Source organism: Lissotriton vulgaris, chromosome 9, assembly GCF_964263255.1.
Source record: "Lissotriton vulgaris chromosome 9, aLisVul1.2, whole genome shotgun sequence".
Classification (NCBI taxonomy): domain Eukaryota; kingdom Metazoa; phylum Chordata; class Amphibia; order Caudata; family Salamandridae; genus Lissotriton; species Lissotriton vulgaris.
The window spans coordinates 828,752,425-828,766,650 of NC_141697.1; the positions used below are offsets into that span (position 1 = coordinate 828,752,425).

The 14,226-nt window shown below is 40.1% G+C and overlaps 1 protein-coding gene across 1 annotated transcript in view; it reads left to right on the forward strand.

Moving 5' to 3' along the window:
* The window catches only part of LOC147692318 (solute carrier family 22 member 6-like), an 80,071-nt gene that overhangs the window by 47,553 nt on the left and 18,292 nt on the right, over nucleotides 1-14,226 (forward strand). The window contains exons 7-8 of the mRNA XM_086938567.1: nucleotides 7,650-7,864; nucleotides 9,621-9,729. Coding sequence (XP_086794693.1) covers nucleotides 7,650-7,864; nucleotides 9,621-9,729 — 324 coding nt within the window. The remainder of the gene's footprint in view (nucleotides 1-7,649; nucleotides 7,865-9,620; nucleotides 9,730-14,226) is intronic.

Here is a 14,226-nt window from a genome sequence, read left to right on the forward strand (position 1 = left end):
CTTTTCCGTCCACTCTTGTGGATAAAATCCCTTTACTCTCTCCTTTTGTTTATTGTAAAACCAAAAGCCGCCATATTGTCTAGTAATAGGCTTGTATCAGAATTATTAGTAAGTTCCAGATGATAATTAAAATCACCAAGAATTCCCGAAGGGTGGGGATCAGTATGGGATTCCAACAGTGTCATCAATGATTGTGCGAAATTGGCTTTAGATCCTGGTGGACGATAGATCAGGAATCCTTGCAAATAAAACAGATTATTTGATTTGACAGTGAAATATAATGCTTCCACTGGTAGGTCCTGAATGGCATCTATTTGCACTTTTAGATGTTCCCGGTAAATTATAGCTATGCCCCCTCCCCTACCTTCGTCCCTATCCTGGGAAATGACTGCATAGCCGTTGGGTAGCACTATGTTCCAGTCAGGACTTGATGATTTATCTGTCCAGGTCTCGGTCAGAAAGATGATATCTGGGTTTGTACTTTGAGTCAGATCCTCAATCTGATACTTGTGTTTGCCAACAGAACGCACGTTTACCAGGATACTATATATATACATATACTGATTCTGCACTGTAGAAGTACTATACGAGTCCTGTCTTGGAAGGTTACTGGATGTATCTATCATAGCTCTGTTCTTGGGGGCCCCCGACATACCAAAATTCAGGGTACATTCCTTCCTTCTCTCTTTAACCCAAGGGTTAATGGTACAGGTTTTTAGTCGAAAGGAACAATTTAAGCAGGCCTGCCCACCAGAGTGCTTTTCGAGAAAAACTATATTATGCGGGTAGCATTGACCTTCAGTCCAACAACTGCTGCCTATTGTACATGCTAATCACACAGCCACTAACTCACCCATATAGCCACCCACACACCCACTAACTCTCCAATACAACCATTCAGTCACCTATACAGCTACTCACATACCGACTAACACATCCATACAGACATTCACACACCCATACAGCCACTCAGATATCTACTCAAACACTGATACAGATGGTCACACAGCCACTCAGATGAGATCTGTTAGAAATAGTATGACTAATTACTAGTACAGAAATAATAGTAATGTAATGTATGCTGTAGCTTTGCATATATGTTAAAGACTCAGACATGTTTACAAAACACACTGACGGGATGATGTGATCAATGATGTCATCAGTGATGTAATTTGAGATGTCATGAGTGATGTCACTGACCAGGTCATGAGTGATGTAATATGTGAGGTCCTAAGTAGGGCATTGCACGGGCATAAGTTATAGTTAGCTCAGGAAATTATATGTGCTGAATTTTACTGGCTTCGTATGAGTGAAATCTGAGCCTAACTATAACATCCCTGTAACCTTTGGTTTTCTCAGTGAATCTATAGCTATATCTATCTATCTATCTATCTATCTATCTATCTATCTATCTATCTATCTATCTATCTATCTATCTATCTATCTATCTATCTATCTATCTATCTACATATATATATACACACAAAATCCTCGCTTACTTCAATCTCCTCCGTGGAGAATAACAAGTGTGGACCCAAATTCTTGTGCAAATATTTATTATACACTCAGTCCGCCATAACACGTTTCGTCAGTGACCGGCCTTGATCACACGACAACGCTGGCTCAATAGATCGCCCTTTATAAAGTGACAGTGCTTGTAAACCAACTAATAAAAATAGACTACATACTATGTGTCTGCAGCAATGCATGATGAAAATACTTTTTTGTATATAAAAACCATTATGTATACAATTCAAATCACATACTGTGGTCACATTTTGTGCAGATAGGTACCCTGTGCCATACAGAATTGATTAATAGCTCAAATGCATTTTTAACATGTCAATTGTTTTCCTCTTACCCTATTAGTTTACACAAAACATATTGTGCCCACAAACCTAATTTCAACCACCTAACTATATACTTTTCTGTATTTGAAATTTACTGCTGCGATGTTTAGATTTCAAAAACGTTGCTTTGAATAAAATAGCTAGTGCTCAACATTTAATACATAATAATATACAGTATTTTATGCATTTCCAGCTAGACAGCATACAAGTTAACAGGACTAATACCTCTTTAAGATATCTCCCTATATCTGTCTGACCAGTTCGTTATACAGTCAAGTTAATGTGCAATATGGCAAATACTCAAAGTGACTTAGTGCTCAACCACTCATTTTCAACCTAGATAGGCTGTAGTGCTAATAAAACTAAAGTGCTAAGTGCTACATAATAGCTGTCACCAGCAGCATCTATTTTGACTTAATGTCCTCATGACCTACTGGCAACCCATCCTAAAGTGCAAGAAGTATATAGTTTAGTTAAAGTACAAATAGTTAAAATGTATCACAGATAATTCATATATAAATTCAAACAAATTGTCGAAAGGAATTCAAAATCACTAGCTGTGACCTGGCCTTCCCATATTATAAAGTGCATACATATTGATAAAGATAAAATTAATCCACATAAAAATTGTTATAAAGTATGTCACTTAAAACTGGAGAATCTTAAACCCTTTTTTGGATATTCCCAAATAACAATGCCCCTCAAAATCCTTAAAATGAGCTATACAAGCGTCTAGATATGCCAGCTTCACCCTACTGCCTGACACAGATTTAGAGGTATGTGTCCAAATCATCATTGGTGTTCAGGCCCCCTGGGTACTTAGTGTTTAACTCAAGTATATATTGTGTCTCTAAGTGTCTAAGCTTGGCTTCCCGGTTCCCACCTCTGTTTTTTATGCTGGCACAGCATAAATAATAAAATACTTCAGATGTTTGAGACTTCTATTGTGGCTTTCTTTAAGATGTCTCGCAACTGGGTAACTTGAGTCATTATTGATGATGCCCTTATGTGTTGTAGGGTCCTCTTGTGTGCAGCTAATATAGTGCTACCTTTATACTGAAGGTTGCAGCTGCATTCCAACAGGTAGACTGCATGATCTGTTTTACATGTTAAGTGCTTGTTAATCACCTGTATTTTGTCATTGAATTCTTTTTGGTACACAGTTTGATTTATACCATATTGACAGGCTTTACAGCTTGAATATTTATAAAAGCCTTTTCTAGCTGTTAACTAGATCCCTGAATCCTGGTCCTCTGGGCTACTCTTAAACAGCGCATTCCCTATTGATGCAGTCTTCCTATATGTGTTAGCTGGCATTTTAGGTAAGAGGCCACCTATTACAGGGTCTTACAGCACAACAGGCCAATTAATCCTAATAATACTCCTAAGTTGTTTCTCTTGCCTAGAATATGAACAAATCAATCTGGTTAGTTCACTGGTTGAGTACAAAGCCTTACTAACTATATCTTGGTGTCGTACATTGTATTAAAGCAGATCTTCCCTGGTTCGCTTCCTAGACTTACTGATCGCTGTATCTATAATCTCAGTTTTGTAACCTCTCACTAGGAAACGTTTCTTACATTCCATTTGTTTAACAGAATGGTCTCCCTCGTCACTACAAATCCGTCTTATCCTTAGCATTTCCCCATATGGAATGCTATGGATGAGGTGGCACTTGAAACACACAGCCAACGCGTTTCACCCACAAAGGGCTTCCTCAGGGCTAAAGGTAGGATACTTTGTTGCACGATCCTGTGTGCGAATAATCCGTCTTCCAGTATTCAGTATTTAAAAAGAGGTTCTTGACATTCCGTCTTCATTGGAGAGTAATCAAATGCTCGGCGAAGGGTTAAGTAAAACCACAAATATCTCCTATTCTCCAAGTTGATTCAAGTGGAACGTCAGTTCATTCCATCCTATGGTGTCATTTTTCCTACACCGGAGGAACAGCAATCAGATAGTCGTACAGTTCCGTTTATTACACACAGGATCATGCAACAGAGTATCCTACCTTTAGCCCTGAGGAAGCCCTTTGTGTGTTAAACGCGTTGGCTGTGTGTTTCAAGATACAAGAATTAAGAAGATTTCTACACATTCAAGTCTCCAAGAAAATATAGTCGTCATTTGTCTGCATATTATATGCTGTTTAATGTGTGCCTCTCTTTGCTAGTCATTCCAAATTACAGAAACAGATATATAAGATTACAAGCACCAACAGAGTAAATAAAAGGTAGAATACTACAATGGTGCTAAAACAGTAAATATTTGCAGGCATATTGATACATGCCAACAATAAAGTGTACTCCTACGATGCCAACCCCATCTAAGTGCACCTAGCATGTAAGTGGTTGTAAAGCCAAGAATCCCCTAGGAAAGAGCCAACCCCATCACCTGATGGGAGAGAACGAAGTCTAGGCCTCGAGTTAAACACCCCGCAAGGGATGTCCGACCACTGCGTGCTGGAGCTTCTGCAGGCCGAGACCTCAGCGTCTAATGTCAGCGTGGAAGCTTCTCCTCTGGTTCCCCAGCAAAGATGGGGTTCTTTTATACCCAAAAAAATACCCTCAGGGGCTCTACCTAGAAATGCCAGGTCTGGTGGCTCAGTGTACTAATGCGCCCACAGCAGGGGCCTGTGTTCGACCTCATGGTTGCAAGTTCAATTCCACTAAGCTTTTCATCCATCTGAGGTCGATAAAATGAGTACCATTGAGTTGGGTAACAATAAGCATCTGTTAATCAGCACCATGATACCCAAGGGTGAACGTGCGCTTTACAAATACACATGTTATCCTATGGTACATGTAATGGCTTGCCATTATGTATAGTGAACCTGTCGCTCAAGGACGACGTTAGCGGTGACTTTTGTATAGAGATATTATACAGAAGATGGTAATTCTGTTGTGTATGTCCTGGGCATGGGATTAAGATATGAAACAAGGAATCCTCATGAATAATAAATTAGGCTAGTTTCAGAGAAAACTGAACGACATTTATTCAGCACATAACTAGGTAAAGGGTCAGTCCCAGATCTGTTATGTGGAGCAAGGTAGAACTAATGTAGGTAAAAGGTTGTGTAGCTATCTAGGCCTCTATTGGGGTACATTGGGGTTCATAGCAAACCTACTGGCGGACGCCAGAGGTATTTATAGTTGGGACCTAGCATATTTGGTGCTCTTATTACTCAAAATACAGTGTCATAGCGATCGATATTTCACAGGCCCCAATTATAACATTTTCATATTTTGTGGACATAACATCATATTAACAGCCTCTGCAGAGCTTCTTTCTTGCCCTTTGTGTAATTAGTGTGGAACTCCTCAAACATATCTGAGCTGAGCCATAGCTTATTTGTAACCCATTTTAATGTTTCTGGTACATTGCCCTTACGCCTTTATAACTTTTTATCTGCCAAAGGTATCTAGGCCATATTCTACCCACATGTTAGGGATTCTATAGGTACCCCATTTGTGAATTCTTCTGGGGGAAACAGAGAAAATAGTCAAGTATCAACACGTAGGGTTTTATTGGAAAAATTATTGTAAAATGTGCTGTGCAAGAAAGCATATCTTTTTCCTAATAACATCATCTACAAAAGATTTGCTGTGCTGAAATCACAATCTTCAGAGCTTTGAGGAAATAACAGCATTGTAAAACACATTTTTAATCATTGTTTACCACTGCATTTTTCTTTGTTCGAGGCGATTTTCCTATTTTTGTTGTTTCTACCTTAGCAGAAACATATTGAAATGCAATGGGTGAAACAAGGAAACCATACATTTTTTTAAATTTGACAACATTCTGATTTCAGCAATGAGTCATTTGTGTGCATCCCTCATAGTTTACCCAAAGAAACTAATCATTCAAATAGGAAAATAGTTTAAATAAGTAGAAAAAAGAGAATGAAGTGACAATGAATTAATCTGTGAAATTGTTGGCCCCGACGGACAATTTACAAAAGTAATGTATTATTATGTCCATCAAACCCTTACGGTCATAGAGATATGTAGTGGTTGTTAATTGCCCAGAGTCACACCGGAGCTACCATTTACAATGATTATTCAGTGTTCACTGACTTTGCTTCCATTCAAATGGTAACATCTAAAAAATAAAAAATGGAGTTTGCATTTTGTACATATGCCCAAGATATTGTTTTGGAATAGTGATTATTTGTACAACTCTGAATTTGGGGCCACCAATACTATCTTGAGATCCTGGTTGCATTTTGCAAATAATATTTCTTGCACACTTGCCTATATTTGGAAGCCATCAAGGGAGAAAAATGATATTGATAATAAAAAATGTAATGCTATTCTGTATCCCCCCACTTCGCCCTATAAAAATGGTACTGCACTTGTGTGGGAGAGTCTATTCCCTGCCACATGAAAGACACACTGTGGAAAGATTTTAGCCATGAAAAAGGACCCATTTTAGTGATGTGGATAGCTTTGTAATTTGGGCTCGGCCTCCTCTGAGGGACACCTACCAAACCCAGACATTTCTGAAAAGTAGACACCCAGGGAAGTCCTCGGTGGTGTGACTTGCATTAATTTCACTGTTTTCCTATCCAGAATGCCATGTAAACCTCAAACTTTGGCTAGATTCATGCATTTTTCCCCAACACAAGTGGGGTAGCAAAGTATCAGCAGGTATGTGGAAGTACTGAATGGTAAGAAGTTTGTAGATTCCACATATTCTGGAACTTTCCATTAAGTAAAATGAGGAAAATGCACAATGTTAGCCAAAGTTTAACTTTTTCAGAGCATTCTGGGCAAGAAATCATAGTGATATATATGCAAGCTGGAAAAGAGAAGACATTGCCAAGGTAAGGAAGAGGAAACTGGGATTTACCCCCTCTCTTCCAGCCCATATGCCAAAACTATTCCCCAAAAACTCCAAATGTCCTTTCCCACATTTTTGGGATGCTGTCGCTGTAGAACTGTACTCAAAAACACTGTGAGGCTTTTGGAAGGGGGGGCATTATATGTTGTATGCTCTTGTCTTGCTGGCAGAAGCTTCTGATTTATAACCCGAACTTGTATTTATTTTTAAGAAAACAAAGCCTGTTTTATCTCCTTAATCCTTAACTACTTGTAAAAATACTTTGCTCCTTTTTTACTACGGATTACCAAATATTGTAGTCCAGTATTTCACTTACGGAGTACAATTGATTGGGAAACAATATTTACAGCTCAGCACGAACCACACGTTGCTGTTCCGACACAGTCTTTACAACGAGTGCGTCTTTCCCACGCATTCCTTTACCACACATAACATTACAGCGACATGCCTTAGGGAAAGCTGCGTTGAACTTTAAGGTGCAATGCTTTCCCCCCTCTTGCACAGACTGGACTTGGAATCATAAATTATACTGCTCCAAAGTCCAGCGCTTTCCCTAAGGCATGTAGTTGTTACAATATTCGTGGTAAAGACGCCTTTGTTGTAAAGACCGCAGAGTAACTGCACATACAACCCAATAAATCTTGTCCAGTTTGAAAACATATATATTTATATTTCATTCTAATTGCATCAAATTAGACATGCAATAGAAAAATGAAAATAGGGTAACTTGTGCCGCATGTTCCAATATTGCCTTCTTGGGGTTATGGGGACATGTTAATATCACTAGTATCCTCCAATTGTAAAATATATGCATTGGGTCAGCGTCTGTGGGTGCACGTTTTCATCATTTTGCTTGTATTCTCTGTACTTTATCAAACTGTGCCGTTTTCTTCCACTTTAGATGCATTCCTTTTTTGTCCCCTTTTCCTATTTTAATTGTGCTCTCCGTTCTGCTTTTAGCTTTTCCACCAACTTTGCATATTTTGGCCTCTCTATGGACCTGCAAAACTTTGGACTTAGCATTCATCTAGTGCAGATGCTCTTCGGTGCCATAGATGTCCTGGCCAAGATCCTCTGTTCCATCGCCCTGGCATTTTTTGGACGCAGGACTATCCAGGCAGCTTCTCTTATCCTAGCTGGCATTTTGCTGCTGCTGAACATGGCCATACCTCTAGGTAAGAGGGTTTTTTCAAAGCCATTTGGATACGGAGATTGCACCCAAATCAGGATTACAATTTGTGCAAAATGACAGCACAAATCCTGAAGTGCTTCCCTACACAAATGTCACCACAATTAGACAAAGCACAATATCTTAAGTTCAGCAACTAAGAATAATGGAAATCAGGCATTGTTACAGCATGTTCCGAGATATGCAGTAGAACCAAATCCAAACCCAGTGGTATTGGTCATTTCTCTTTGGTATTACATTATGATTTTTACCTCTGAATGGTCTAGATTTTGGGTACAGTATTACCACCCAGACAAATACCAATAGTATGGGGTTTGGTTTTCTTGGATGCTGTGTTACAACATCATTAAAAGTTCAGCATGTTGGAACAGGAACGTTATTTGATAATGCCTCAGGCTTTACCCTGAACCGAACCACAAAACTCAAATTATTCATGGTCTGAAGAAGCAAATGAGTTTATTGTACCTTGTTGCAAAATATGCCTCAGGATTGTAGACAAATGAGTATTGCATCAGACAAAACAGTAAAGGCTTTAGAGTTATATGGTGGAGTCGATGAGTTTGCTTCCCAAAGTAGTATTTACAAGCAAGTGGGTAAAGCAGTGCATTTTAAACTCAGATTCGGATCAGGTAACTGATCAAGACAAGTTTCCGAGATCTAACTGCCCAAATCACTTACCATGGTTATTGGATATACCTTGGCATTAGTCTAGTTTACATGTCAAGATGAGTATTGCACACATCTAATCATGGATAATGCACACATCTCAGCAGGGCTCCTGCACGTTTCTAAGTGTAGTTATTGTTTGCATCTTGCCATTGTTGGCTCACACACTTCAACATAAGGATTGCACACATCTCAGCATGGCAACTAAATGTATCTTGGCACGGTTATTGTACACATCCTGACGCGGTGAATGAAGTGCACACATCTGCATGAGCATTGCACAACTCTAAGCATTGCTATTGCACAAATCTGTGCTTGGTTACCGTATGTATCATAGCATGGTTATACACCTCTGAATTGTCATAACTTACAATTCTACATACAGTTTGAACATAACTAGCCATGGCCATGGGCAGTGTACACATTGGAGCATGGATACTGCATGTATATTAACATGGCTAATATATGCATTGGCATTGTCATAGTTCAAACTTCAACGTGAGAATTGCACAAATATCTCCATAGACTGTGCACAAATGTCAATTTGATAATGCATGTATCTTGGCACAGCTATTGTACACCTCCTGCTACCATTTTAGCACACATATCTACATGCGTACTGAGTAAATCTAAACATAGATATTGCTTAGATCTGCCTTAGCTAATGTGCACATTCTCTCCTTGGTTACTCTATGTATATTAGCACGTTTATAGACTATACCTTGGCATTGCTATAGCACACTTCCACAGGAGTATTGCGCACATTTAGGTGTGGATATTTCTCAAACCTCTGGCTACTGCATGTCTACTAGCATACTTATTACATACATCTGTGACTGCACAGATCTCAGCATGGCTACTACATATGTCTCACAATACCTTAGCTATTGAGTGCTACCTAGAATCTGGATGTTATCCCAGCATTCTTCAGGAGAGGTCATTTTTGGGATAGGACTGTAACAAATATCAGTAAAACTACGTGCATTTCACGTGCACTTACTAACAATGGAGAATATGGGGTGGGTCTATGAACTATTTATTAGTTAAGTACTGTAATAGTTTCCTTTTGCTTCTAGACATGGCTTCTCTGCGTATCACCCTGGTCGTGTTAGGGAAAGGAAGTCTGGCTGCCTCCTCACTCTGCTGCTACCTTTACAGCGGAGAACTCTTCCCCACCATAGTCAGGTAAAGCAGTGATATTTGAGACTGGGAAATTACAGACTCTGCATTTTGTAACACCATTGGCCACCAGTTTGATGTCCTCCATTGATGAGGTCACAACATATATAATAATATATCAAATAAATACTCAAAAAATATAGGTTCAATTTATAAATTAGCATTTATGTTGGTAAACACCCTTAATTCCACATTAAGCACACACTTATCTCTAAAATAATCATTTAATAAAATGCCACTTTTCTGAACTGCACTTTTACAGATGAAGAACCTCATTATAAGTTTGGAATTGCAGGAGCAGACCGCCAGCTCCTACACCGCCAAACCCATTTTCAACCTCCCACCAGATTAGGAGTTTTCTCCTGTCTGATGGGCTGTCTTTGGCATTCCCAGGGCGATGCCTATGAAATAGGCGCTGCAATGGGAACATCAAAGACAGTACCTACACGGCATGTACTGCTGCATTCCATGCTGTGCAGGATCCAGTGTGTATGCACCCAGGGGGGCACATGTTGTGCCCCCCCCCTGTGCATCCACATGGCGTGAGGCAGAAGGGGGCTCTGTAGGACCCCCTTACTGTTTCCTTACCACCACACTTTTCATGGCTGTGCGACCGCCATGAAAAGTGTGGTACTTAGGAAACTTGTTATGTACTTGGCAGGGCAGTAGCAGCTCCGCCAATCGTATTGCGACCTCCGGACTGCTTCGTAACCCGCCAGATTTACCCTTTTCAGACTAGCACTTTCTAAAACAAACTTTTCAAGACAGTACCATAATTTACCACGTCCGTTTAATTCGACCTAATGCTGAGTTACAGCCAGCTTGCTCCTCATATGCGTTTCTAAACATTGTAAAAAGAAAGTTCATCTTTCTGAGATCCCCAATTTCATTTCAAAAGTACAGACTCGTTGGAAGTAAGGCCTGCCGTTGCTAGGCAGCTGGTGTGGCCCCTCAAGGTCATAGGTAGGAAGACCTTCATTGATGCAACAGTGCAGACAGCACAGCAGTCTAACCTGGCGGAACAATGCCCTTCGAATGTTTACTATGCAAGAGCTTCACATAGGACACAGCAGGGTTATTTGACCCACTGCATTATCAAGCAAAAGTGATTAAAGCCTGCATAGAAAAGTTTTTTTTAACTCATTGACTAAATTGCCGGATAATACAAGATTCCGTTTCATTACAAGCCTCTAAGGATAGAACCAAAATTACTCTTAAAACACATGAGTTTTAGCTCCTCTAATCTCTACACTGCATTTCAAACCTGCACCCCGAAAATGCCTCAGCCCCATGGTGGTTATTAGAAACACTCTACTTCAAGTCTATTCAACCTGACCATTGTGCACATTAGCTAAAGCTCTTGCAATTTCCTTTGTACAATATTACACATTTATCAATAGTTTAAATCAATATTTGAACTACATTTGAAAAACCTCTTCACAAACAATGCTTTAAGCATGATTCATTGATGCTTTTAATATTCAAATAAACACTTATTCATACTAAACAAACAACAAACAATTTTTCAATATAGTCCTGTAGTTTGATTCTTGCCCAATGCATTTCGGTTGATGAGCCCTTCTTCGGTGGCTTTAATTGGTCAGACAATCACTCAGTGGACACTTGAAGCTCTTATCGAATCTGCCGCCTTTGGTGTAGTCTGACACCCCAAATTCTCAATGACGAGCTCCTCCTTAATTGCTAGCGCATATTCAACGGACTCAAGCCTTACAGGAACACCGCAGTAGGTTCCCTCTGTATACTCCACTCAGCACCTCAGACGACGGTGACAAACGCTATTCTTACTTCCAACGCGTATTGAGTTCGACATAGCCAAAAATTTGTCGAGGGTCCTTGACAAATTTTAGGCTACGTCAAACTGAATACGCATTGGAAATAACAATAGCGTTTGCCACCGGCATCTGAGGTGCTGAGTGGAGTATACCCAGGAAACAACTAAGGGTTGGCTCTAATCAGCAAGGCTGGGCCAGTATCCAAAACAACAAAAAGAGAGTGCCAATACTGATAACAAGACGTGGTTTACAAATATTGTAACGCAGCACATGAAAAATTCATTCAAGACTGGAAGCTCGTTAATAGCTTTTATTATTCTTTTAAGACTTTTTTTCAAAGAAAGGGGGTTTGTTTCGTGTAAAAATCATGAGCAGCTAATACATGCTAGGAACAGGACTTGGAAGATCATTCATCATATCAAACATATCACAAGCATACAACAGTCAGGCATTCAGAGGTGGTAAGGGGTAAATAAACTAGAAGAAACTACAAAAGTGCATATCATACAATATTTACAATAGAATTGAGAGAGCCACAGTCTGCAAAACAGTTTTCAAAATGGTATCACTTGGGAAATTATTTGAACAAAAGGTACACTTCTTTGTCAGAAATAAAAGTAATCACAGTGTTTGATCAGGTTGAAAGATAATGTACACAGAGCAGTGATAAGCAGCGTGGAAATTAGTGGATGTGCTTATCACCCAAGCAGACTACAGTGTGGCTGGGGCCTACGCGTTTCGAATCCCGCTGGTCTCTGGGGATTCTCTTCAGGGCCTGGGTCCTCTCTAGGAAAAAAGGGGGGAGAAATTATAAAACACTAAACAAGGGGAATTAATCAACATTCAATAGATCAACATCAGATTCCTCCTTCAGGTCGCACCTCCTCCTCAACAGACTTACCAAGGGGCAGATATGCTAACGTTTGGTGAAAACTTCAGCGCCTTAGCTGGGGGGATTTTAGTTCTAAAACTAGAACAGTCATAACAGAAAAGAAATTAGTTGACGGACTATATGAAGTGGCTACAGTGTAAGAACTTACAAGGCTAGATATTACCTACCTTAATGCTCGATATGGAAGCTTTATATTTGAATTATAACCAGAACGAGGAGACTATTAAGCGTTTTACCTGTGGTGTAAGAAACAAACCGGGGGTCAGAATGGATTACCTCTTGGTGGTAGAAAAGATAGTAGGCTGTTATACCAGAAGCTTACCTAAAAGATTTCAACCGAATTTTCAAGGAACGCCGCCGTGGGAATATGGAAAATCACAAATGGTCTGTTTAAAAATGGTAAGAGAAGAGATTCCGTATATAAAGGTAACACAAAATAGCGGGGTGACTGGGAGTAAATGTCGCCGTCTCTTACCCGAGTAACTGAATGTAAATTGTTTTGGTGCAGTCACACGAGAAGGTATCTTCGTTGCTTTTAATGGGTCTGAAATAAACCAGCGGGAGCCCATAAGATTAGAATAGAAATACGAGCCATCAGTTATTTTACAAGTCAATGGGGAATGGCAGCGCGGCTTACCGCGAATGGTTCACGAAGGGCGTAGTCCGCTGTGAGCGGCTTGCCGTTTTACACAAGAAAAATCAATAGACCTGGAATGACAAAAAACTGAGTATTACCGTGGTGATATTTTAAGCGGGTAGATCGGTCGGCAAGAACGTTTCTAGGCATCTTACCGTCATAACGGTGATGCACGCTGCGAGCGTGTAAAAGCTTAAATACTGAAACAAGAAAACAAGGTGGAAATTAGTTTCAAGACGAAAAGACGCGACAGTTAATTCAGCGAGGGGGGGTCGGCTTAGTGTTACTTACAACAACTTCACTGTCCAAGACCTTCAACCGACGGCGTTCGAACGGGCGCTGCACACTGACACATGCGCAATGGCTGGCAAAAACTGGGCTACTGCGCCTATATATATAACGGTCAAAAGAGGGAGCACGCCTACACTGGAACAAAGTAAACTACCTGGAACCAAAATGGACCCCACGTGAGACACTCCTGGAACGCAAAACCAAATCTGACTTAAAACGGCAGGTTTGTGTCACGACATATTGCCCCAACGCCAATCATTTGAAAAAGGTCATAAAACAAAACTTGCATTTAGTAAAAGATCTAGATGCAAGCCTTGTAAATGTGCCTTTATTCGCCTTCAAAAAGGAGAATAACATCGCCAACCATATAGTTCGAGCGGCTATGCCAACTCCGAAACCTGCGACGTTACGTCAACTGATGGGGATGCCTCCCATCCTTGGTCACCACAAATGTGGGACGTGTCTCTGTTGCGAATCTACTTCAGAGGGCTCACTTTTCCAACATAAAGGTATATCTTGGAAACATGACACCTTCAGTAATTGTAAGAGCAAATTCGTAGTTTATGGTATCACATGCCCGAGCCATCTACTATACATAGGAAAAACCAATCAGGAGATCCGGCAGCGGATCACGCAACACAAATCCAGGTTGAAAAGGAAGGTCGAAAACGCTCCTTTGGTGCTACACTGGACGCGGATGCAACATGTAGTAAGTGACCTGAAATGGACAGTGATTTCCAAAGTTGAAAAAAATCCTCGAGGTGGCGACCAAAATTTGGCATTATCGAAACGAGAAGCTCTTCTCATAGTCAAATTTGACACTGCAGTATCTGGATTAAATGAATTAAGTGAAATTTTCAAGCTATAATCCAATGCAGTACTCTTGAAGA